The sequence below is a fragment of the Drosophila albomicans genome, chromosome X (genome assembly GCF_009650485.2).
Source record: "Drosophila albomicans strain 15112-1751.03 chromosome X, ASM965048v2, whole genome shotgun sequence".
Classification (NCBI taxonomy): domain Eukaryota; kingdom Metazoa; phylum Arthropoda; class Insecta; order Diptera; family Drosophilidae; genus Drosophila; species Drosophila albomicans.
The window spans coordinates 17,013,326-17,038,430 of NC_047627.2; the positions used below are offsets into that span (position 1 = coordinate 17,013,326).

General features: G+C 44.7%; 2 protein-coding genes across 2 annotated transcripts; both read right to left on the bottom strand.

Annotated features, from left to right (window-relative positions):
- Positions 1-135: 135 nt before the first annotated feature.
- LOC117570788 (cubilin homolog) lies at positions 136-13,972 on the bottom strand. The gene is made up of 11 exons (XM_034252640.2): positions 13,890-13,972; positions 13,522-13,815; positions 12,890-13,073; positions 12,036-12,806; positions 10,423-11,175; positions 7,877-10,360; positions 7,298-7,460; positions 6,160-7,233; positions 1,522-6,095; positions 664-1,342; positions 136-600 (listed from the first exon to the last, which is right to left on the bottom strand). Exons 1-11 carry the CDS (start codon positions 13,970-13,972, stop codon positions 347-349), a joined length of 11,313 nt encoding a protein of 3,770 aa, XP_034108531.1. The 3' UTR covers positions 136-346.
- A 1,590-nt stretch (positions 13,973-15,562) lies between these two features.
- LOC117572237 (lysophosphatidylcholine acyltransferase) lies at positions 15,563-22,104 on the bottom strand. Its single transcript, XM_034254929.2, has 9 exons — positions 21,970-22,104; positions 21,517-21,850; positions 18,833-18,978; positions 18,158-18,643; positions 17,949-18,086; positions 17,610-17,886; positions 17,439-17,540; positions 17,218-17,359; positions 15,563-17,144 (listed from the first exon to the last, which is right to left on the bottom strand). The coding sequence occupies exons 2-9, from the start codon at positions 21,796-21,798 to the stop codon at positions 17,032-17,034; spliced, it is 1,686 nt and encodes a 561-aa protein (XP_034110820.1). The 5' UTR covers positions 21,799-21,850; positions 21,970-22,104; the 3' UTR covers positions 15,563-17,031.
- Positions 22,105-25,105: the final 3,001 nt, after the last annotated feature.

Here is a 25,105-nt window from a genome sequence, read left to right on the forward strand (position 1 = left end):
TAATAATTACGTGAATGATACGAGTACTACTTCTCTTATTTAAACAAACAAAAACAATAACCTTATACCACAATTATTATTATAATGATAAACCCTTTTTTTTTTGCGTCGTCGTTTACTGTATATTAGTAGTTAAATCGAAGAAACGAGAAAGTGGAATACGTGAATTGTGCGTTTTATTTGAAAAGTAATTTTAATTGATTGAAATTTGTTTGAGAGAAAATTCTATTATATTATTACATATAGTAATTATTTTATAGATAACTAATTTAAAATATATTCAATAAAATTACGAAAAAAAAAATCAATGTTTTGTTTGTGTAACATCGTTCAAAGTGGAAATAAATCATTCGAGGAGATATTGTGGTATCTGGTAATCATCGAAGACACCCGTAAACCGGATCACCCAACCGAGGCCATTATTGTTGACCGACTTGTGGAACTGCACCGACAGCTGACTACGTTTACTCTTATAGACTTTGGGTTTATCGTCACCACAGTAGCGTGCCATCTCCTGCAACTGCTGATCGGGTCTTCCGGTGTCCTCCAGTATCTGCAGATAATCCGTGTTACAGGTGGACCTTGAGCCCAATTGAATGACTAAAAAAGATGGAATTGAATTAGTCAGGGAACTGAGGTTAGTGAGAAGAGAATGATACTTACATTCGAAAAGGAGCATTACACGATTGTTGCTCGGCACCCGCAGGTTCCAACGGCAATTGGAGTTGTTGCGCACACTCTGCGGATAGAAGGCGTTGCTGAAGACACCCGCCGTGTTGTAGATGTCACCACCACAACCAGGTCCCAGTTCTACTTTGTTAGCAATGTACGTCAAATCGATGGTGCTATAATAACTGCCCGTCTTAAAGTGCAGCCTCAGATCATTGGTCTGAGTGAACAGTCCGGAGCCCGTCTGGACATAGCTACACTGTTGCTGCAGCGATCGATTCGTCGCCTTATCGAACACCTCCAAGGACTCTTGAGAGCAATCCGTGGAGCCAAGCGTAATATCCGCATAGTACAAGCTCAGCACATAGCCAGTGGGTGCTGTGATAAACACATCGCAGTCGGCGGTGTCGGCGAACACAATGCGACCTTGCAATCCGCCATAGTTGTGGCTACAGCCAGCATTGGCCATCAGTTGCAAACGGAAGCCCGGTCGACTGTTTGCCCCATTGCTGTGGAATTTCACGTATATATTCTTCGTGTGCGGATAATAATCGTCGGGCATGCCAGAGCCACAATAAACATGTTCCGATGCATAGTCAAAGTAATCGCCTCTGGATTTCTTACCGTTGTAGATCATGTGACTGCCATAACCTTGCTCCAGTTGCACTGCATTCTGTCAACGAATAAGTAAATCCATTGAGTTCAATTGTTTTCTTCTTCAACTAATTATTTAGGTAAGTTGCTAATAGTACTATGAATGAACTAATCTCAATTGTATGATCAATTAACAGATGCAAAGCTAGAAGTCTCTTGAAAACTCCCTCGTCAAACTCCCACAGACTTGGAACTTACCTCGCTGTCATAGATCTTCAGATAGTCAAACGCACAAGTGCCATTGGCATCGGGTCCCTCCAGATCGAGGCTGAGGAAACGCAAATGCAGCATCACTTCACTCTCGATTTTCCACAGACAATACACATTATTGTCATAGTTGCCCTGCTCGTTGACCGGTGAACGTAATTCCAGCGGCTGCTTGCCATCGAATTTGATCAATTGACTGCCACAAGTCAGCGGCTTGGCGGTGACCACAAATTCAAAGCCCGTATCCGTAACACCGCCATCGGTAACGAAATTCATGAACAACGTATGCTGCGATGTTGTAAGTTTCGGTGGCAAATCCTGGCCACAGAATTTACCCAGATCCTCGGCAAAGGGTCCGGCACCATCGCGTATCACCAAATAGTCAGCGGTACAATTGTTGGTGGCCTCTACGTGGAAACTGCGAAACTCGGCGCTCAAATAGTAACCTGGCGGTGCCTTGAACACAAAACTACAGTCCAAATTATTCGCGTATTCTCCCACATATTTGTTAAACGTATAGCTGGCATTTTGCTCGCCCAGCATAATGTGCTCATCGCAATTGGGCATCACACGCACAACGAACTTGAAACCATTCGATGATTCCGATTGATCCGAATAGCTGTGAATCAAGGCACGATTCGTGTTTATGTGCAAGGTGGGCATCTCACCGCTCTGCATGCGACCACAGTAGCGAGCCAAGCGTTGCTTCTCATCCGGCACGGGGCTGGCAAAGATCTCGACCCCGTCAAAGGAGCATTGACGCGTTCCCGCCTCCATGTCCAGCTTCTCGAGCTTGATGGCGAATTTGCTGCCAGCTGGCGCCGTCAGATTCCAATAGCAATCGCTGTTGTGTGGCATCCGATCATCTTGATGCTGACGCGGTGACTCCACCACCTGAGTGCTGTTCACAATGCCACCGCACATCCGTGTGGCGTACTCCAACTGGAATCCCTGGCCGCTGAACGAACTGTCCGATGCCATGATCAAGTTGATCGATACCTGTGCCCGATACACATGACGCTGCTTGACGCCACACAGCACCGCCGTGTTCTTGACATCATTGTCATCAACCGTTGTAATTGTCACATTGTCGAACATGCACATGTTAACAGGCGATCGTTCCAGATCGAATTTCACGAAATTGATGAGCACACCCGCTGCATTCGGATCCCTCTTCAGGAACGTGTAATTGCAATGCAAATTTGTTAAATAGCCCACTGGATAGCCGGGACTATTCAGCACACGTGGTGCATCATCGGCATAGAGGATGCCGCCACAATTGCGCTCGAAGCGTGCAAGGAAACCGTCGGCGGTTGTATCGCCATCGGAACGGAAGATCAGACGCATGGCGGACGTTGTTGAATTGATGTAAAGCGGCGGATCACGACCGCATATCGTTTGCAGATCTTCCCACTCGGCGGTGTCGCCCATGGTGCTATTCGAACGCAGCTGCTGGACACGCAAATAATCCTTGGTGCAGCCGTTGCTGTTCTCAATGTAGAAGCGAGAGATGAACGTGAGACCCACATGGAAACCGGAGCCGGCCTCAATTTCCCAAATGCACTCGACATTGTTCTTGTACTGCTCGCTGAACTCGATCTGACGATACGGATAGCTGAGACGTCCCCCACAACCGCTGCCATACTTGACGCTGACATTGAATGTGGAAGTGGGAGTGGAATTGCTGCTGACTGCTGTGTCAACTGGCGCATGGTACTCCACGAAGAGACCACGCTCCACCACCTTGTTGACTTCGGTGACCTCCTGACAATAGCGACCCATCAACGGTGAATTCTGATCGGGACCATTGTAGACCAACAGATAGTGCACATCACAGGCACCAGTTAAATTCGCGCTCACCGACACCTCCAGCTGCACATCCTCCGGCGACAGTGGATCCTCTGCATTGGCATCCGGACCCACAGCCCAGGCACAATGCGTATTGCCCGCTGCTGGCTGTGTGATGGTCATGTTGTCGCCCGGTTCGAGGGGCCAGACGCCGCCGCAATTCTCAATGCTGTAGTCGAGTGCCAGCGAACGCAGCTCGTTGCGACGATTGCCATTGACAACGACCTCAACAGGGAAGGGCAGGAGAACGCTTTGATTGCTGGCGGCGGTACCGCTGCACAAGAAGGTCGGCAACAACGGTTTGGCGGAATCTGTGAGCAGCATTTTTAGGGGCGACAACATGTTGCACACATGACGGTTTTGCATCATCACCGACGTTGTGTTGTAGTCCATCACGCGCAGTCGGATTGTGTTGTTGGGCGGCGGTGTGAGCTGTGTGCTGCAATAGATCGAATCGTTAAAGTTGCTAAAGCGCACTAAACGATGCTCGTAAACGTTCTTGATGCAACTGCTGTGGCCATAGGCTGTGAAACGCAACTTGAAGCCGCGATGCGTGTCAAAGGGCAGCAGGAAGGCATCGATGCTCATCGTATTATCCATAGAAATGACTTCGGCGGGCGGATCGCGTGTATAGCGACTAATGATCGCCTGCATGTTGAGATCCTGGGCAAAAACTAAACGACCGCGGTACGATGAGTGAGTGCTGCCAATGTCAAAGTCCAGTATCTCGACCCTGACGCGTCTGCCCTTCGGAACCTGGATGCGCCACAAGCAATGCGTGGGCACACGCACACCCAACGGATAGTTGGGTGTCTGCAGCACACCCAAGGGGGCATCAATTGTTTCGCCACAACGCGTGCCCACCGCCGCATAGCGCAGCTGGAAACTCTCCTGGACTCCCAGCTGTCCGGTGGGCACAATCAGATGCATCACCACCTTGTTGGTCTCGACGAGGAAGCGACGCGATTGTGTGCCACAGACTGTTAAGCGATCGCTAATGCGTTCCTCCTGATAGTTATCGCCAAACGGTTCTATCTCTTCAAGCAGCAAGTGGGTTCGACCCGTACAATTCTCTGGATCGCCGGGCAATTGCATAGCCTCAAAGTCGAGCGCTATAGTGCTACCCTTTTCCATTTCAATCGTATACACGCATTCCCTGGCCACTTGCGTTTGTAGTTGCAACGGGAACTGCTTGAGATTCGGAGAACTGATAATGCCGTTGGGCGTGTAGTAGCTGCCACCGCAGTCGGCTAGCTTAACTGTCGCTTTGAAACCGGTTCGTGGCTCCAAAATGGACGTATAGAATTTGACGCGCAAAACGCTGCCGGAGGAGTAGACGACGTTCGGCTTGCGATTGCCGCAGTAGCGTCCCAACTGTGGCATCAATTCGGTGGCACCATCGTTGAGCTGCACAAACTCCTGATCACAGCCCTCATCCACGTTGTCCGCTTCCGCGGTGCCGCTGTCGTTCTTTGGACTGCTGCTGGGCGTCAAATCGAACGCTTCGAACTCCAATGAAATGCGATGATGTGGCGGCGCCTGAATTTGCCACACACACTCCGAATACGGATTGGGCAGATTGGGATAGTTGGGTGAGGTTATCACATGACTTCTGAATTTGCCGGCACCTTCCTCGAGCACAATTTGACCGGAACAGGCGTGTCCCAATTCCTCGTAACGAATGGCGGCCTTCAAGCCCATAAACCGACCTTTGTGGAATTTGATGTGCGCCCGATTCGAGGTCGTCTCGAGCACATCGGTGATGTTGTTCTCACAATACTTGCCACGTCCCAGGAACGGGGAATCCTCCTCGGCACCGTTGCGCAACACAAAGAAGTTAAGGCAACTATCCATCGTGCTGGATCGCAGCTGCGACTCAAGGAACGTGATGCGCAACCGTTTGCCCTGACGAGCTCGAATTGTCCAGATGCATTCTTCTGAAAACATCGTACGGCTGCGAAGCATCTGCGTGACATTAAGGACACCCTGACGTGCCGTCAACTCGGTACCGCAAGCACTTCGCACCTGTGTGGCAAAGCCCGTTTTATTAACGCTGGCGTCGGTGACAAATTCGAGGCGCAAATACGGTTTTCCATGGAACCAGAGGCCGCTGGCATTTACAGGTCGACAGAGCTTGGAGAGCTCCGACCATGTCTCCAGGTCATTGCTGCTGGACACAGTCAGGTAGTCCGTAAAGCATTCGTCGCTAAAGACTTCCAAATCGACGGTGGTCACCTGAACGGCCGCATGCGTGGCTGTATCCGATGGCACCAAATCCCAGGCACAATGCAAATTCGTGGCATAGCCATGCGGATAGCCGGGCGAATTGAAAGTGAGCATGCTATCCACATGGACCAACTGATGTCCGCACAGATGAGCCTGCTGCTCGGCACTGCGATTCGAGGCAACCGCTTCCTTGGACAGGCGCTGCCAATCAAGTCGGAAGGGACCGTGTGTCGCCGTGATGTACATCACATTGGTGTGTGAGATCATTGGACGTGATGCCTCGACTTTGAGTTCGGCGCCAATGTCAGTGTAACCATCGTAAAAGTGCAGATGCTGCAGGTCGACATCCCGCAAGTGCTCCACGGCCATCACTATCACATACTCACTGTCGACGGTAATGCGCCAACTGTATTTATCGGTGGTATCAAGTCTGCTGGGATAATGCGGCGACTCGATGGTGCCCTCAGTGCCGTTCAGTTCGTTGTGGTGGTCTAAGGGTATGAAATATATTAATAAGGGATTGGACCTAAACTAATTTCCCCTCAGTCCACTTACCATAGTTGTACTTGGCCATAAATCCCTCACCCACCACATCATCGTTACTCTTAAACTTCATCCAAATGGCGCTCTTCGACTTGATGTTCGCCGGCAGCTGTGTGCCGCAATAGACGCCAATGAGTGGGCCACGCGATGATTCCTCACGTATCTCCAGATAATCGTTGTTGCAGCCATCGGATTGCTCCAGATCAAACGATTCAATGCTCAGCGACAACGAGTTGCCAGAGGATGCCGATATCATCCAATAGCATTCAATGTTCACCGGATAACTCGATGGATAATAGGGTGTAGTGAAGGCACCCGACAATCCTGAATAATCGCTGCCACACATCGTGTCCATGGTCATGTAATTCGCCTCGAATTCGGCGACCAGCAACAGCGGCACACTGATGGTCAACGCATTGCCATGCGAGATTAGCGCCGGCGGATGACTGCGACAGAAACGTTGGCGTGCCGTGCCCTTTGTTGTATCACCCTCATAGATCTGAATGCCGTGGGGCATACAATCGCTTTCGGTGGCATATGCGTCCGAGGCATCCGTATGCAGCTGAACGTGCTGTGGGGTGAAGATGATGCGCTTGCTGGGATCGTTGGCGCGCAGCACCCAAACACAGGTCTCGTTGCGTGCCACCTGATGAGATAGTGTCAGTGTCTCGTAGCTTGTCTCATCGATCAGCAGACTTTGGCCACAGGATTCACGATAGTGCAGCCGAAAACCATTGTGCTGTACCGAATCGTCCGTTACGAAACGCAGTAGGGCTCGATTGGTTGCGGACTCCTCGCGTTGCAAGTATTTTCCGGTGCAGATGGAAAAGATCTGCGCTCCTTCGGTGTCATCCAGATCGCTGTCGCCCATAGAGTACGTATCGCTGGCTATCAAATCGAAAGCCGACAATTTGTCCCAATTGCAGTTCATACCCGTTTCCAAATCCATCGCCTCAATGGCAAATAAAATTCTATGATGTGGCGACACCTCCAAAGTCCATTCGCAATTGCTGTTCCGTGGATAGGGTCGAGGATAACCCGGTGACGAAATGACACCGGTTTTAGCTGTCAATCTGCCGCCACATTCTGTTCAACGATTGAAGCAATTCAATTCGAGATTTCACATGACACTTTATATCACAATACTTACTGCTGGGGAAAATGCGATACGTGGCCTCGAAGCCGCGTCCATTCGTCGAGCCGTCACTATTGAAGCTAACATGCAGCTTGTGTCCAGCGCTGGTGATGATCATTTTGTCGTTGCGACCACAGTGTCGCTCAGTGCGGAAGTTGTTTCTAAACGAATTGGAGATCTGTTCGAGGGAGGAGAACAAATAAGTAGGTAAGCTGTAAATATGTTTCGTATTGAACTGAAAACATTAACATATGTTAAATAACAGAGCTGTTAAATTGAGCACTGAATACTCTCTTGACCGAAGAGTTATAAAGTTTTTGGATTTGAAGAGGCAAAATTCGCTTTGGAAAAATTGTCCGCTAAAGGGAATATCCCTCTTCGCCACGTTTTAAGTAAACAATTATCTGTACAGTCAGCCCAATTTTTGTTCGATTAACAGAGTTGATTTCCCAAAATAGTTCATGTCATACTGAGTCATTTGTCGCATAAAGAGAATACACTTAATATAACTGTGCGCTGTGGTAATTTTGTCTATATATGCTTACTAAAGTTATAATAGTTATCGGGTAAAATGAATTGAGGCAGTCTACTAACCACAAGCGAATCCTTGGTGCAATTGACACTCTCCTCAATGTCCATACTGAGCACCGTGAGCTCAATAACCTGACCCAGCGGTGCATGGATCAGCCAATAGCATTCCAAATCGTTGGGATACACCTTCGGATAGTTGAGAGATTTGAACGAGCCGTTCGTGGCACGCAGCTCATAAATACAGCCATCGATGCGATACTCCAGCCGGAAGTTAATGCGACTTGTGTTGTGCACAATGGTGAGCAGCTGACTGCTCACATTATGAGTCCCAATTGTGGTAATAGACGTAGTCACGTTAGTCTGACCATCGACGAGATAAACGCCACCCTCCTCATCATTCGGTTGACCTTCATGTCGGACATCCAAATGCGAAAACTCCACGAGAATGCGATTGCCACGCGGCGCACGAATTGTCCAGCGACAATCGATGGGTGTCGCCATATAGGACACGCCATAGTTAAGGCTCTCGATGACGCCCTGATGTGTATCCAGCTCGACCACACAGTTGACCGCGTACGTTAACCGAAAGCCACGAGCCGAATTACTTGAATCGGAATGGAAGATGACATTCGCCTGATTGCTATCCAATTGTAAATCCCTGTTACCCACCGGAGGCAAGGAACACAGCGTTTGGGATATGGGATTCCTCGGCACAATATTGGCATCGATTGCCTCAATACTCAGATAGTCGTAGGCACACGAGTTCAACTCCTCAATTTCCATATCTTCAATCGTGATAGTCAGCTGCGAACCCAAGTGCGACCTCAACTGCCACTCGCAGTGCAGCTCATGGGGATACTGAGCCGGATAGTTCGGAGATGTGATCACACCCGTATCGCTCTGCAGACGTCCGCCACAGCCGCTGGCCACGGTGCGCCAGCTAAGGCGAAAACCACGCGCCTGATTCACGTCATTCGTGTGGAAATGTAAATAGATCTGATTGGTGAAACTGGGAATGCGTCGCGGCATATTTGTGCCACAGAAGCGTCCAATCAGCGCCGATTGATTGTTCATGCCGTTGCGCACCTCCAGCCAATCGGCATGACAATTCGTCGAGTTCTCCAACTCGAATAGATCCAGCTGGAGCTCCATTTGCCGCCCAGCGCCCGTCACCACCTGCCAGACGCAGTCCAGGTTGCTGCTATAGTTGAGCGGATATAATGGCGAGGTGAGCATGCCCGCTGCACTATGGATGCGACCGCCGCAATCGGAGCGATCGACAAAGCGATACGACAACTCAAAGCCATCCCCAGTGTCCGAGAAGTCCGTGTGCATCGTGACCGTTAGGGAGCGCGAATGACTCACAATATCCTCGGGTAATTGAGTGCCACAGACGCGCAACAGTTGCGATCGTTCCGCATCCGGTTGGCCGGCAATCAAGCCATCATAGATACTCACATAATCGAAACTACAATCGCCGTCCTCCAGATTAAAGCTATGCCAATGCAATAAAATTGCCTTGCCGGGCGGTGCCATAATGATCCATTCGCAGCGCAAATCGTTGCGATAGTGGCCAGCAGAATCTGTCGGTGAACGTATGTGATCCGATTCCTTGGTGTGCACACCACCGCACTGATAACTCGATATGGGCATAGTATGGTATTCGAACCGATAGAAATGCGCCCCACTGCCGTAGGCGGTGACTTCCGAATGAATGATCAGCATATTCGTTCGACTCACATACACCAGGGGAGCCGACACAAATCTACAAAACGGACCACGTATAACCTTATTGAGACCATCGTTAAATGTAAGCGCATCGCCATCCGCACAGCCCCGCGGCTCTTCCGTCTGTATCTCTCCATATTCCTCCTCCGAGCTGTCCGATGTGTCGGTCTCAAAATCCAAACGCTTCAGCGTAATAATCGTATTAGGGGGTGTGACGATTCTGAACGTACACGAATGCGCCTTCCGAGTGCCGTTGGGATAACCCGGTGAGCTAATTGTGCCATTTGGTGCGTCAAAGGTTCGCGAACATTCCATGCGATAGTCGATCTGGAATTGATCGTCAGCGCGCACAGCAATATATTTAATACGCAGGCGACTGTACATCGAATTGAAACTGGGCGGCATTTGCACCGGACTGCCGCAATGTTTGACCGAGAGCCAGCCATCACTGTTGCCACCACTGTTGTTCGTCTCGGGCAGCTCGTAGAACTCCATGCAGGAATCATCAGCCAGGCTGAATTGCTCAAAGTCCACGGCAATCGATTCGCCGGCAGCCGAGCGTATCTCATAGTCACAGGTAATACCGCCAGAGCCATCTTCAATGTTCGGTGCTTTGATTGTGCCACGAGTACTGGTGTAGATGCCTCCACAGCCGGGCAATTGATCCTCGAGCGAGTAATGGAGCTGGAAGCCCAAATCGCTGCCCGTCTCATCCGAATGGAAGCGTATGAAGACTTCGTGTGTGGGCAGCGTCAATGGCGCCGGTTGTTGGCTGCTGCAGAACTTGAACAGCTCCACATCGGAAAGAGCATCGCTTATCTGTGTCAAATGTGAGTTTTGTATTTGCAGTTTAACCCATTTGATAACTCAGCTTAACTCACCTGCACATAGTCAAAGTCACAGGTGGCATGTTGCTCCAGTTGCAGGCTAAAGAATGTTAACTTAATGCGCTTCGCGCGCGGCGCCACCAAATGCCATTGGCAATCGCGATTCTTGGGATATTGGCCCGGCGAACCCGGCGAGGCAAGTGTACCATGTGTCTCAATATCGATGCGACCACCGCATTGCGGTGTAATCGATTCCCAGCTAAGATCGAAACCCTCGTGTGCCGTCGAATTGTCCGAACGGAACCACAAGTACAGCTGATGGCTCGAGGAGATGATGTTGCCGCCATGCGGTATATGATTGCCACAATAGCGTCCAATGATTTGTGCCGCAGCCGAGCGTCCATCGTTGATCTGCAGCCAGTCAAAGCGACACTCCGCGGAATCCTCCAAATTGAAGCTATTAAATGTCACATTCAGCACCAGCGTCTCATTGGTCCGTATCACCCAAGCACACTGTGCATTATGCTGATAGCTGCTGCCACTGGGCGGATAACGCAGTCGTCCCGTTTGACCCACCAGCATGCCATTGCAGCTGCTGAAGCGCTGATCGCACAGTCGACCACGATAGCCGGGCTGACACTGGCAGACGAAGCCATCGCCCGCGGGCGTTTGACTGCAGCGTCCGTTGTTCTGGCAGGGATTCGAGGTGCACGGATTGGGCAGCGGCTCGCATCGGGGAGCGCGGTAGCCACGCGGACACAAGCACGTATAGTTGTTGGGGCCACGGTCGAGGCAGACGCCACCGTTCTGCAAAGAGCAGGGATTGCAAACAAGAGTTAAGATTGAATGCCCCTTTTTACGTATATAATGCAAATATTCACAAAGATCTTAATAATTCAACCATAAAAGAAGAAATGAAGAAATTTAGTAAGAAATACATCTTATAGACTCCACAACCACGAAAATATCTTAGCCTTATGTCTAGTAGACAACAATTTAGCAGACTGAAAAGATTCCTAATACTCGATCTCCCCGATTATTGTTTATACAGACAGATTGTAAATAAAATAAGAGAGAAACAAAAATATGGTAGAAGTAACCTTTAAAGCGATACATTTTTATTCACTTTACTATATTTTTACTTTACTATGAGCTAGAGCATAAAGAGCCTCGCTGAATAACGAAGTTGATTTTTTTGTGTTACTTATATTTAAAATATGTAAATTTTAATTTGTGATTTAAATATATTCTAACATTAACTACTCCTTATTTTAATGCATGATTATCAATAGCGGCCTCCAAGCTCTTACCGTTTGACTTTTAACTTACATCATTGGGGCCTTAATGATTTCATAACATAAAAAGCTTAGCTGAAAGCTGGAATTAATTTTTTGTGTTTCAAATATTTCAATCATTTTGAATTGTGATGAAGATGTATTCGATCATTAAGAAACTCGTCCTTATTGAATGGAACTTATTGCATTTTTAAAGCGTTGATAATTTTTATCACCTCACGTGTTAGTTACTGGAAACCTTATGATTCCCAAGTAGACTTAATGGACACTTAACTCGAATAATCAATTTGTTTTTCTAATAATAATGTGAACTGAAATCTTGTGATTGAAATAGAAACTATCCAAGTTAATACTGATAAATGGTGAACTTACCAAGCATGGCATATCGTTGCAGTTGTTGTTGGTGCCACGAACGCAGCCATTCTCGCCATAGCCACTGCCCACCATGCCCTGGGGACAACTGCAGACAATCGTATTGGATATCTCCGAGCAGATGGCCGCCGGATGACACAACGAAGCACGCTGCGTGCAGCTGGTCAAGCCAAAAGCATTGGGCGATTGTCCGGAGGCGTCGCCATTAATCGGTTGGCTGTTGCTGCGCACACAGCTGCGTCCATCGCCCGTCCAGCCAATGGGACAGTTGGCGCAATGACTGGAGCCGTAGGTATTGATGCACTCCACCCGCGGACTGAGACTGCAGCCGCCGTTGTTCGTCTCGCACTCGTCAATGTCCCGACAACTGACACCGTTGCCAGTCAGGCCGGGGGCGCAGGGGGCACAGGTGAAGCTGCCCACCAGATTGATGCACTTGGTGGAGCAGGGTGTGTGTGCGCTGGCACTGCATTCGTCCACATCCTCGCTGCAGCTGGGCGACAGCGCATTGCTCTTCCAGCCGGGCTCGCAAATGCAGCGATAGCCAACCGCATCGCTGCTGGGCACACAACTACCGTGACCACACAGCTCCCAGGCACTGGATGAGGCGCAGTCCCCCTTACGCTGGGTGCAGTGCATCCCATGCCAGCCGGGCGGGCACAGGCAGCTGAAGGTGCCAAATTGATTCACACACTGACCGCCATTCTGGCAGCCCAAATCGGTGCCCTCAAACAGGGCACATTCGTTCACATCCCGCTCGCACTTCTGGCCCTACAAAGCAGATAAAGAGAGACAGACAAATTGCAGCTGAGCTTTGAAACGCCCCTCAATACGCCCCGCGGCGCTATGCTTACTTCGAAGGCGGCACGACACTGGCATCGAAATCCATCCAAGGTATCGTAACAGGTGCCGCCGTTCTCACAGGGATTGCTCTTGCAACTGTGTTGATCCAGTTTCGTCTTCAGCCGTTGCGCCTTGTTTTCCACTATACGCAGACGCACCTGCAGACGACGCAAGAGCAAGCGACTGGCCTGGGTTCTAGAGCAGATGAGCACAACAAGTTTAGTCAAATTGTTTCTCAGGAAGAACCATAATGAAGGAATATATCCCATAGAAATTAAATTCCCAATGCTATAGCATACAATAAAATGCCTCCAAACTGCATTACTTCTTCATTAATTAAACGAGATTCAGATAATTACATTTCTTTTAAGAAGCTTCTATTAACCAAGCTAATGCTGCAAATCTATTCTATATATAATTTATGAATTTAAATATTATCAAAATTACCATAATACACACAAAAAATTGTCATTGAACGTAAAGCAAACAAATTACATTGTTCTTTTTTCATTTAAGTCCAATTCAAAACTAAATTCTCCTCAAATTAAAAATGTTTTCGTTTCTGCAACTACATTATTGAATCATAAATTTATTTAAATCTTAAATTCCGTTTTTTTTTCGCTTTTAGTGCGCTTTGTCCTACCTGTTTAACTGCACTCCCAGCATAGCATTAAGCCCATTTGAGCCGAGTGACTGAGCCTTGAACTCGTTCAGCTGATCGGAAAGTTCACGCAAATCCACAATCTCATCGCTAGTCCATTCATCTTTCGAGGAGCCACCTGGTCGCTTTTTGCGTTCACTCATCGGCATGAGCAGATCGAGGACATCGTATTCCTCATTGATGATCAGACGCGAGGTGCCGCTCAATCGAAAGCTGATGTTTCGATTGGCGCCCGATTCAAATATCAAATTGCCATCCTTGCTAACGATTTTGGGACTGTGCCGGCGAATAGAAGAGGCGATATGTAAGCCAAGCGAACCAATTAAAAAAAACAACACTGCTGCACTTACGAATTAACAAAACACTGCACGACAGAGTAGAGGAAACTCAGCAGTAGCAACTGCAGGAGCAGCTGCTGAACGCGTCCTTTCATGCTTTACACTTCTTGCATAACACACACAGCATACACTTTGCACAAGAAAAAAATAATAATAATATCTAAATAATTCGGTATCCGCTGATCATACACGTTCACTTTGCGACGATTGAAACTCGACTCTGACATGGCCCAGCATCGTTGTCGGCGATGTCAACTGCGGGGCGTTTCTGCGCCAGCAACAACACGAACTCTTCAAGTAAACGCCCCCCGAAGCAGCCCAGGCTTATCGATGCAACGACAAACAGCATTAGATTATAGAGTGTGTAGATGTTGTTTGCCACTAAAAACTAGTATTGCTAATGGGTCAAAGCATAAAGTAATCCGATCAAACTGATTTCGACTTATATCCAGGGACATATTCATACCGAAAAGCTGAACAGATCGATAAAAACTAATCCTCCATTCAGTTGCATTCATTTGCCACATTGCTGTAATATTCAATTAAAAGATACATTCGGGAAGATCTGGTTAAAATAAAAGCACTAAGTTATCCGTAGACAAAAATTGTTGGAAGGTATATAATATACATACATACATACATATGTATATTAATTTGTTTAGATTTGAAATTATTAAGTAGTTGAACCAGTACAGCAATAAAGGTCAAACCTGCAGTGTATTTATTAACTAGCCATTCTTCTATTTCAACGAAGTTGTTCTTTAAGTGCATCAACAAAATCCTAAAAATGCTTTCTTTGAAATAAATAAGATAAAATAAATAAAACGTTTGTTGTTTGTCTTTAAAAAGATTTTGTATTTGCTGAACATCCATAAGTATCGAGCAACAGGTAAAACAATGATGATGACACAGCCTAAAAGTATGCTACAAAAATGTTTTAACTGCACTTGTTTTAATATATGAAAAACAGAAAATTGATACTTTCTCGGCCATATCCTTACGCATTTTGGCAGGACTTGTTGCATTCGATTTGTGGGCCCAAAATCTATCGATCGGCATCAAAAAAATGTGGGGTCATCTAAGAATCCAACACTTGTAAAATTTCGTCATCACGGCGGTGGGAAAATCGACAAAAACTCAAAATTCGAAATATCTCTGAAACTAAAAGGACAATTCGAATGTTCTTTGGCCAGTTAATAGCCCTATTAAAAATAAACTGTTCGACACTAATTTCAACATGATCCTGCCAAGGACTCCAGAGATATAGTTAATTTTCTATATACGAAAAAATCCTTTTTTCTCAGCAACTTGAAGGACTTTCAAGGATATTCTTATATATTCGGGATCTTTACATCAATATCTATCGATCTGGAAAAGGACATCCAAATCGTCCTTAAAATGCCAAAGTTACGATGGAATATATGAATTCAGGATAATTTTTACATGGTACCCCCTTTGAGAAATTTTCGATGAATTTTCTATTTTTTTCCTAAAAATCCTTGAATGCCAATCGATAGCCTTGGCATGGGAGAGCACATAAATAAAGGTCCTTTCAAGATCCATGCAGATCCTGCCGAGTTATAGCCAAAATTCGGATAATTCAAAACGGTACAGCCCCAAAGTATGCAACAAAAAGTTATTCACAGCACATTTCCCTTATCCTAATTAAAGAGTGAAACAAACAATTTTATATATATAGATGTACATATCTTTGTATTTTCTTTAAGCTTAGTTCAAATGTAAATATAAAACTATTGGAGTTGCGTAATCTATTAAGAGGCAAATTCCATTTTCATACACGTAAATATTTACAATATAGTAATTCATTTTATAGTACTCAACTAAAAGAAAGTAAAATATACATCAACTTGATTGCGTACAAATCAAGGGTACTTAATGTAAATATAAATATCAATTTGCTTGCATATGATTAACACAACAAATAAAGAATTGACAGACATTGAGTCAAATTATAATAGAAAATAGCATAAAAGCGGCGTATTGAAATTTTAGATAGTTTACAAAATATATTCTGCTAAATAAAACATAAAGTATCTATGCAAGTGTGTGTGTCTCGGGTGTAATAGTGTGTGCTAAGTTGTGTGTGTGATATTGATATTGCTGCTACTGATGCCAACTAATTCTGTATCTATGCATAAGTCTATGGATTGCTTAAGTACAGCTAAAGTTTGTAAGTTTTATTTCTTTAAAGTCGGGATTTACCATGGGGTGCTTATAGTTGCCCGAAAGTCTATGTTTTTTGTTTTTTGGTGTCTTGGTGTTACAAGTTACAAATGCACAAGAAGTATTTAGAAGTACTTATACATAATTTGATGGCAATTGGAAATACCATAAACAGGCGGCTGTAGCATAAGTGGAGGGAGGCATTCATTCTATTTTTGGCATTCACCTCGGTTTCTATTCACTGGCTGTGTGTGGACAAGAGTATGTAGTATGTGCAGTGTGTATAGCATTGAGGGGAATACAATAGGGTTTGGAATACAAGTCTGTTCAGTGTTTTGGGTTGGTTTGGTTTAGTTCTGCTAAAGATACATCGCGATACGATAGTTAGGATACATGAATGTATATGCTTAAACATTGAATCACAATAATGAAATGACTTGTGTTAAAATATTAAAGTACAAGTACACATAAGGGTTAATTAAATGAATGTGCAGACAGGTCAAATGTGTGTTTATATCATTCAATTGAGCATTTTGCATTCAGCATTCAGCACTTACATTGTATTTCGACCTGTCTTAAGCTTAACAAATCTAATTACAGTTGGCAACGAACACGTACACAATAAATAAATTAAATATTATTACAAAATATATATAGGTAAATATGTATGTATATAGTTTACAATTGAACTTTCTGCTTATCTTGAATTTTTGACTTTTGCTTACGTTCCGCAACGTACTACGTTAAACTCGCTCGCTCTCTCTCTCTCTCTCTCGCTATTTCGCTCTTACTCTCTTTCTCTCTCTCTCTTTATCTCTCTCTGTCTCTCTCTCTCTCTATAACTCACTGATGTCGCCATTCTGCTGGTAATAGTTTTTCTGCCTATGGCACAGCCAACTAAATAACTATAGAACCAGCTAATAAGTATTTCTTTTGCAGCCTCCAAAATGCATTTCTCATCTGTATTCGCTCAGTTGGCTGTCGCCTTGACAGAATTGTTGCTCTTCGGTCTTCGTATATGCTCCGACTTGTGATAGAGAAACTTGTAGCTTGTCTGCTTTTCCGTATACTGCGCAAATGTATCTGGAACATGATAATCAACGAAAGACACATTAATGAGAGCTGCTCAAAATCAAATGCAAATTCGATGGCTTACCAAATGAGATGTGGCCCACGTTGGCAGTGTCCAACGCATAGTAGAGCGTCTGTGCCTTTTGCTCATTCAGCTTGCCGCCAGCATGCCGCAGCAATCGTATAAAATTCTCACGCTCAATTTGCTGACTGTTCGGACTGTATAACTATATAAATGTGCAAATAAAACAAAATATATATAAGTGGTGTCGTAATACAAAAATAAATTGCAATTAGCAAACTCACATTGACCAACGCTCGCAAAAATGTAATAATATCGCAGTTCTTCAATTTGCAAAACAGGGAGCAGAGCAGAAAACTCTTTAAACTCACAGTGCCCTTTGCACGCTATAAAAAAATAATTGTTATTTTTAATTGGAAATTGGAAAACGAATTTAACTGCTGCCTGCTACTTACGTGATCCAATAACGCAAACAGCTTGTGGAGTTGTGGATTCTTGAGATCGATTTGCAGCAATTCTGCAAATGTGAGTATGTCCAGTTTTTCTGTGTTGTCCAATGACAGGAAGCTCTCGCACAATTCCGTGTCACGCTTGCTATCCAACAGGCCAAGCGAATCCAGAGTATGCTCAATTTCCACAATATCGCCAGGAAAGGGAATTTTCATTTCACGGGCGCGACTCATAACGATAACATCCTCAAACGAATAGTCCGATGTGGGAACTTCCAAAGCTCTACAAAGTCAATTGGTAAATGAGCATTCGCATTAAGTGTAATCAATCAATCAAACACTCACTTGGCCATCACTTCGCGCACATTGTGGGCATAGAGATTAGCGTCTGCCACTTCGGCGGGCGAGGGCGTGTAAACAGGCAAATATTCAATTTCGCAACGATTATAGAACTGTGTCATTGTCAACCAAAGTAGACGCAACCTGAACCAGAAAAAGAAAGCAAGATTTAATTGCATTGTTCACTCAAGATTCAAGGTTAATTGAAAACTTACACTCCTGGTCCATCCCAGGTCCAGGTGAAGGTGTCGTATTTGTTGGGATAGCGCAGCAAAACGGGTTGCACTGGCACACCGGGGTAAAAAGCGCCCGGTTTGAATTTAATCAATGCCGTGCGATTGGTGCAAGTGCCCTCGGCAAAGATAACAACCTGTGGCCAATCCTCTTCGGAGCGTGTGCGATCAACAATTTGCCGTATGGTATTCTGCCTCGAATTGGGATCCTCACGCTGCACATAGATGGGCTGGGCATAGTTGATGATGCGTCCCAGCAACGGAATATCTGCCGTCTCCCGCTTCGCAACAATCGATGGCGGATGACCGGCCACAACGAGTATGGAATCAACGTACGAGGAGTGCGGTGCCACAACCAAAACGGGTGCCTCCTTGGCGCTAGCTGGAGTGCCTTTGAAACTGATGTAGTGAAAGGAGCCAGATGTGTAAACCATGCGCATCGCACGTGCCGTCAAGTATTGCACATTCCTGTCAGGTACAAAAAAGAATTCATCAACTATAGTATTTATTTGAAATTGTTTTTTCCAAGTCTTGTATCCAAGTCTTGTATACCAAGCGTATCTTGAAAGTACGCAGCGTAGAAATTGTAGCCTCGTAGCTCTTTCCCTTTGAGCTGTGTGTTGAAAGGAGTGTTTATATTGGATTGAATGCACTTACCTACGCCAGCCGGTGAGTGGCCTTGCCTGCAATTCCTCCAGGGACATGCCATAGAGGCCAATGCAAGCGAACATCCAGGCCGAGAGCAATGAGAGCACACATCCCACCACGCGTATGGGCAGAAGAAGCACAGTCAGCACGTAGATCTGCAAACAAAATTTTCGTATATATTATATTTGTGTCGTGCCAGACGTAGTATTATATATTGGGTCTATATGTACGCGTGTAGTATAAATGTCGCTTTCCGCCTTGTTTCTTATCGGCCGTTGAGTCAAGAGGGAAGCGCATAATATTGATAACACGTCAATCGTTTTCTGAACTTTGAAATTCCAAATCCACAATTGAATTGTATTATTTCGAAATGAAAATAAACAAACAATAGAAGACCCGCCTCTAGTCGTAGTAACTATGCCATCCAACTAAAGAATTCAACGGTAAAAATTTATTCAATCAATTGCTGTTTACCGAGGTCACTAATTTGACCTTGAAATTCTAGATATGCGCAGACGTAATATACGAATAATTTGGAAACAACAAAACAAGTTCTAGGAATTCATTTGGAATCGGCATAAGTTTAGCACAAAGTCTTCATTTAATTTCATTTAAGAGATTCATTTTCATACCAAATTCATAATATATTAATTATTATATGTTAGTGACTAATGGAGTACCTAAAATAAAGAATAAGTAATTCTTTCCCGAACAACGTAAACAACTATTTTAAGAGTTTAAATTTCCTGAATCATTAAGAATTATAAAGTGATGAATTCATTAAATTTAAATATGCTAAAGATCGTAAAACCTTAAAAAAAAAGAGATTTTAAGATAATTACAAAACTCAAGAAATCTTCAGACAGTTTACTAAATACAAATATTTAGCTATTTCAAAATGTTTGTGAAATGTGGTAGAAATCTTCATAAATATTGCAAATATTTAAAAATCTGCAAGGCAAACGAAACACGCGAATTAACGTAAAAGCTTTTGTTTCCGCTGTATATGTATGTGCATACATTATGTATTTGTATTTGTATTTGCTTTTGCTCTTGCATTTGCCTTTGTGTTTGTATTTGCGTTTGTATTTGCATCTTTATTTGCAATTGTTGTTGTATACAAATGAGCATGTCATTGAATGACAAAGAGTTGCGTATGCTAGTGTGTGTGTGTGTGTGTTGCGTACGTATCCATGTGTGTGTGTTTGTGCTGCCTCCTCGACCTTGATTCAGTGATTGAAGGCAAATGAAGCGAGTTAAAACTAGTTTCAAGTATTTAGCCTCAGAGATTTGGCTGATTGCATATTGTTGAAAAGGCGCAATCTCTGACTCACCTCAAAACACAAAACGCAAATCGCAATCAATCGAGTGTACTAGGTCATCACAAATACTTGGAAGTGAATTGTGGAACTGGACTCACTTCACTTTTCAATTGTATTACTTTTTAATGGCCACTGATAATCGGCAAATTTACACTGTGTGCATTTACTTTCTCTCTCTTTTTGTCTGACACTTTCACTCTCCCTCTCAAATGGGCGGCGATCTTTTGCAAAATTTGCGACTGCTGATTAATTACTGTGCAAGGGTCATGCCACAAATAAATTATTCAACCGTAGCTAGATCTAAATTTAGATTAATTTCATCTAGTGGTCAATATTTGTGCCCCCCTCTCCCCGCAAACCTTAAATAATACAATGTGGTTCACATGGTCGATTTAACTGCTGTTTGTGTGTGTTTGTTGTTTCGGTTCCGCTCAGCTGCCAAATGGCGTGCCACTGTATAAGTGAGTGTGTGTGTGTATGTGTCTGTCTGTCTGTATGAATATCTATCGCCTATCGATAATAGAGCAACGTGTGCTGTGTGCGCGTGGGAGGAAGGGGGATGGACAGTGTCACATTATGCTGGCAATTATAGTGGAGAGTGAGTGGAACGTGTGTAAAACGTTTTGCACGATTATAATCATAGTAAGTGCTGATAGATGACAGAGGAGGAGGAATGTACAGGAGAAGCTTAATGGGGGCAACACTTAAGAGCGCCTGCATGCTGTACTTTGGAATGGGAACACACCACATAGCACAGGTTTTGCTAACACACACACACATACACATACATACATAAGTGGGCAAGTAAAAGCAACTACAACTATAACTACATGGCAACAAAAGCGCCAAAGAACCGGCAACGAAAGAAAGCAAGAGCAACAACAACAATAAGACAACAAGAAAATCATACGATTCTCGCTGCTTTGCTTCTTTTTGGTTTTTGTTTTGTGGCGACGTTTTCGCTGACGTCGTTAACAGAGCGACGTTGGCAGCGGCAGCGGCGACGCAGATAAAAGCATAAGAGAGGCAAGTAAATCAAAGAAAGAATGTGTAACACGCAAAGAGTTATCGACATCGTCTCACACACACATACACACATAGACAGATGTTTGTATATGTATGTGCTGCACTTGAAATCTCTGTGCGTGTGGGTCACACACACATTGATAAGAACAAAAACAAAGCTATTCACACGAGCGAACCGTTTAGCAACCCCGCCCCCCTGTTCACACGTCTACCGTTTTGTGGGTATATTGCTCATTGCTTCCCACACTATGATACAGCTGTGTTTGAACTGTTTTTGCATGAATGAAAGAACAGTGAACGTGAAACGATGAGGCATTGGGAGGAGGGAGGTATAGAAGTACTCACCTTGGCCACATCAATGTGACTGTCGATTTGTATGCGATGCACAAATGGATTGATATAACTGTATCCCTTGGATGCCCAGCTATCCTCCTCAGAGTCCCGTTTTCCCAGGCTGTTGTTGCTGTTGATGGCAATGCTGTTGTTGGCATCGCCGACGGTGGTCAACACGCTGGTGGCATTGTTGTCGTTGTTGGTCTCATTGTCGTTGTTGAGGCCATCACCAACATCGTTCGATGCCCTGGCATCGTGTGGCGAACGACGTCGTTTAATTGAAGACGTTGTCATTTCACACACACGGAGAACACACTCCACTCACTGACACAATTCACTTCTGTTTCTATTTAACAGTTTGCACTAATTATTTATTTGCTTTTGCTTTTTCACTTTTTTTCTGTGTGCTTAGTTAGGCGTGTGGCGCAAAAAATAAAAAAAATATGAAAAACAACAAGTACTCACGCCCGCTCTTCCGTTTCTTTTTTGCGTTGCCAGCGAATTGCGCGAGTGCTGGTTAACAACTCAAATAGTGCTGTGTAAAACTATATTATTATCGATAACGCATACCGCGCCGATACTACGATTACACGAGGAAAAATTCCCTAACGATGTTGCCACTTAAACAGTACGACAGCTCCAAAAATATTCAGCTATCTGGTAACATCAACAGTAGGCGGCGCGCATTTGAATGCAGAGCACTAAGCACACTTTTTGTTTGTATATGCAAATAAGTATGTCAAAGCTGGAGTTTGTTGAAATTTTTAAATACATTTGGTGTGTGTACAAGTGTAAAGTGCATGTGTCAAATGCACATAAATATTATGTTGTGTGGCATACGATACTGTCTAGTCACATGTTTGTCAGCCACAGCCACAGGCAGTAGCAGAAGCGGTAGCAGCAGTTCATGGCCCACTAAAACCCCGACGACTAGGTCGGCTTGACGCACATGTGCTTGAAACGTGCTGTCCAAATTTTTAAATGCGCCTTCTAATGTTGCCAAGGCGAGCTGTTGTATACACACACATTCATACATATACATACTTATTATGCTGAGCTCAAATACTTGCTTTGCACATGGCTATTTTTCTTTTCATTATTTTTGTTTTTGCTTTTGATATTGCTGTCTGCTGCTTGAAAATACAAAAAAAAAAAGCAAAATGTAAACTAACCAGTTTGACGCTATCGCATGACAAACGAGTTTTTATTATCGCGCTATTTGCAGAATACTCTTCATCGGCACCTACTACATCTGATTGGTGGGCGGGTCGAGAGGCGTGCGCGCAGCTGTTGACGTCGACGTCGCCGCATAGCAGAACTGTTACTGTTATACGCGACGCGTGCATTTGACCTTGCCGAAGTTTAAAGGCTGATGCAATCGCGGAGTTGGCTTCACACCAAAGAGGGACGAGCTGTTATACCCCACATATGCATGTGTATGTGTGTGTGTGTGTATGTTTAAAGTGAAATTAGCTCAATGGCCGGCAAAAGCGACGAATTCGCAATGCGAAATGCGAAATGATGAGTAATTGATGGGAATGCTCGTTAAGCGATATCTGTAATCAGTCTGACTGCTGGCCACGCCCCTTTTGTCCGCTTTTATTAGCGGTCAGCCAGCGGAAAACGTATTCAAGGCTGCTCAACAAACAATTTGGCGAATAAGCATACATATGCATAATATATTTTTAATAAAAAAAAAGCTGGTACATAAAAATTCTGTGAATTTTTTATAGTTTTAGCATTTTTTGGCTGCTTTTTATTTTTATGGTTAGTCCGTTTTTTGTTTTTTGTTCTCGTTTTTATTATTTTGCTCTAATGATTTGTGGCTTGTGCGACAGTTTTTAACAACAATTTTTTTGTTGGTGCCGAACGTGGGCGACGCAGCAGCCAGTGAGCGTCACGTGAAATTATTTAAGTTGCCAAAAATGTGAAAATTGTATAATTAATGGCTTTTGTTTCGTGAGCGAAGGTCTTTGTGATTTGATTTTCATTTTTTTTTTTATTTTTTATTATATTTTGGCAAATGCGCCAAACAGGCGTATACGCAACATTCGCAGCAAAATTTCCATTAGCTGCCGCATTGCATTGACCCCTGGACTGTCTCTGCTCTGCTCTACCCTCTCTCCTTCTCTCACTGTCTTCGGTCTGCTCACATTCGCGTTCGACGTCATCATCATTGACGTCACAGCAGGCTTTGCGCGTGGCCCCCACACAGCAGTAAAAGCAGCAGCAGCAGAAGAACTTTGTAATAAGAGAGCGCGCATACACGACAATAACAAAATCAATTATTCTGTATGTATACTTGGCTCACTCGCACACACACATACTTTCGTATACTATGCAAAAGCTGACGGACGATGAGCAAGCGCAAAAGCAACGCGACCAACCTCTACACATACATACATGCACATGTATACGTATCTGTGTGTGTGTGTGTGTGTGTGTGTGTACAACGGGGCGAGCCCCCAAATCTGGATTCCCAATTGCGGACAGCAGCAAGAGCAGCAAGGTTGCAGCTGTATGTTGTAAGCTGACGTCGCAGTATTGAAATTGGAATAAGGAAAAGACGCGTCTCTAAATTTAGACGCACACACACAAACATAATTTTTGGGTAAGCGCACGTGTTGGCATACGTGTGCATGAATGCGTGCGTGTGTAGGTGGTTTACTCTTGAGTGGTTCCGTGAACTGTTCAAGTTTTAAGGTTGGGTCCGTGCTCAGCTGGTTCACGGAACCACTTGATCTCGAACTGGTAAAACAGGATTTCATCATTATCGCTGACAATTACCACATTAATGCTGCATACCTTTGCTGCCCTCTGCGAACGGGAACGAGAACAAACCGCTGACTCATTCAGACAACTCAACTCAACGGGGGCGTGGCAGCGATTGATATTTATTTATTTATAATATGTATACATATATGTATGTATGTTCATATGTATGCTGCACTTGAAAGCGTTGCTGATTAGAAAGTCTCGCGTATCACGTATCACGTCTCGTGCTTGTTCCCAATACAATATTATAAGTACAATGACCACCATAAATTACATAAATATTTGGACCATAGACCGTCCAGCAGGTCAAACGCCGCAGACGACAACGACTACGACGCAGACGGCGATGCCGACGACGCCCACCAAAATGTCGCTATCGAAAAGTCTCGTTTGGTGTTTTCCATTTTTTTTCCTACTAGGCAGTTTCCGTTGAGCAGATAACACATTAGTTTCCCATGTATGTGTACATTTAAAAATTGAACGTTTCAATGCCGATAAGGATTGGAGTAGCAACAACAACTACATCAGCAGCAGCTGCCAAGAGCATAACTCTGTGTGCTCTCTCAGACTTACGTTCTCTCTCCCACTGCCTGCCGCCCCTCTCTCTCGTTCTCTCTCGTTCTGTGTTATGCTAAATGTCAACAGCAAAATCTAATTATCCCATGCCCTCTGTATAACAGTGATCGCACGCAAAAGAAGCCGTCGCTTAGTATAACAGCATTTTCGCAAGCAGTGCAAAACTTGTAGAGAACATTTGCTACGATTGCGCCAAAACTGATTTTATTGATATTTGTTAATACACAGTGCAGTTGAAGCGAGGCATCAC

Excerpts from the sequence above, each read along its gene's own strand:
- LOC117570788 (XM_034252640.2), bottom strand. The coding sequence starts at position 13,972 with ATGAAAGGACGCGTTCAGCAGCTGCTCCTGCAGTTGCTACTGCTGAGT. Across the intron at positions 7,234-7,297 it reads GTATCGCATTTTCCCCAGCA|AATGTGGCGGCAGATTGACA; the intron begins GTAAGTATTGTG and ends ATCGTTGAACAG. Across the intron at positions 6,096-6,159 it reads TATGGCCAAGTACAACTATG|ACCACCACAACGAACTGAAC; the intron begins GTAAGTGGACTG and ends TCATACCCTTAG.
- LOC117572237 (XM_034254929.2), bottom strand. The coding sequence starts at position 21,798 with ATGACAACGTCTTCAATTAAACGACGTCGTTCGCCACACGATGCCAGG. Across the intron at positions 18,979-21,516 it reads GTCACATTGATGTGGCCAAG|ATCTACGTGCTGACTGTGCT; the intron begins GTGAGTACTTCT and ends TTTTGTTTGCAG. Across the intron at positions 17,360-17,438 it reads TTTTGCGAGCGTTGGTCAAT|TTATACAGTCCGAACAGTCA; the intron begins GTGAGTTTGCTA and ends ACATTTATATAG.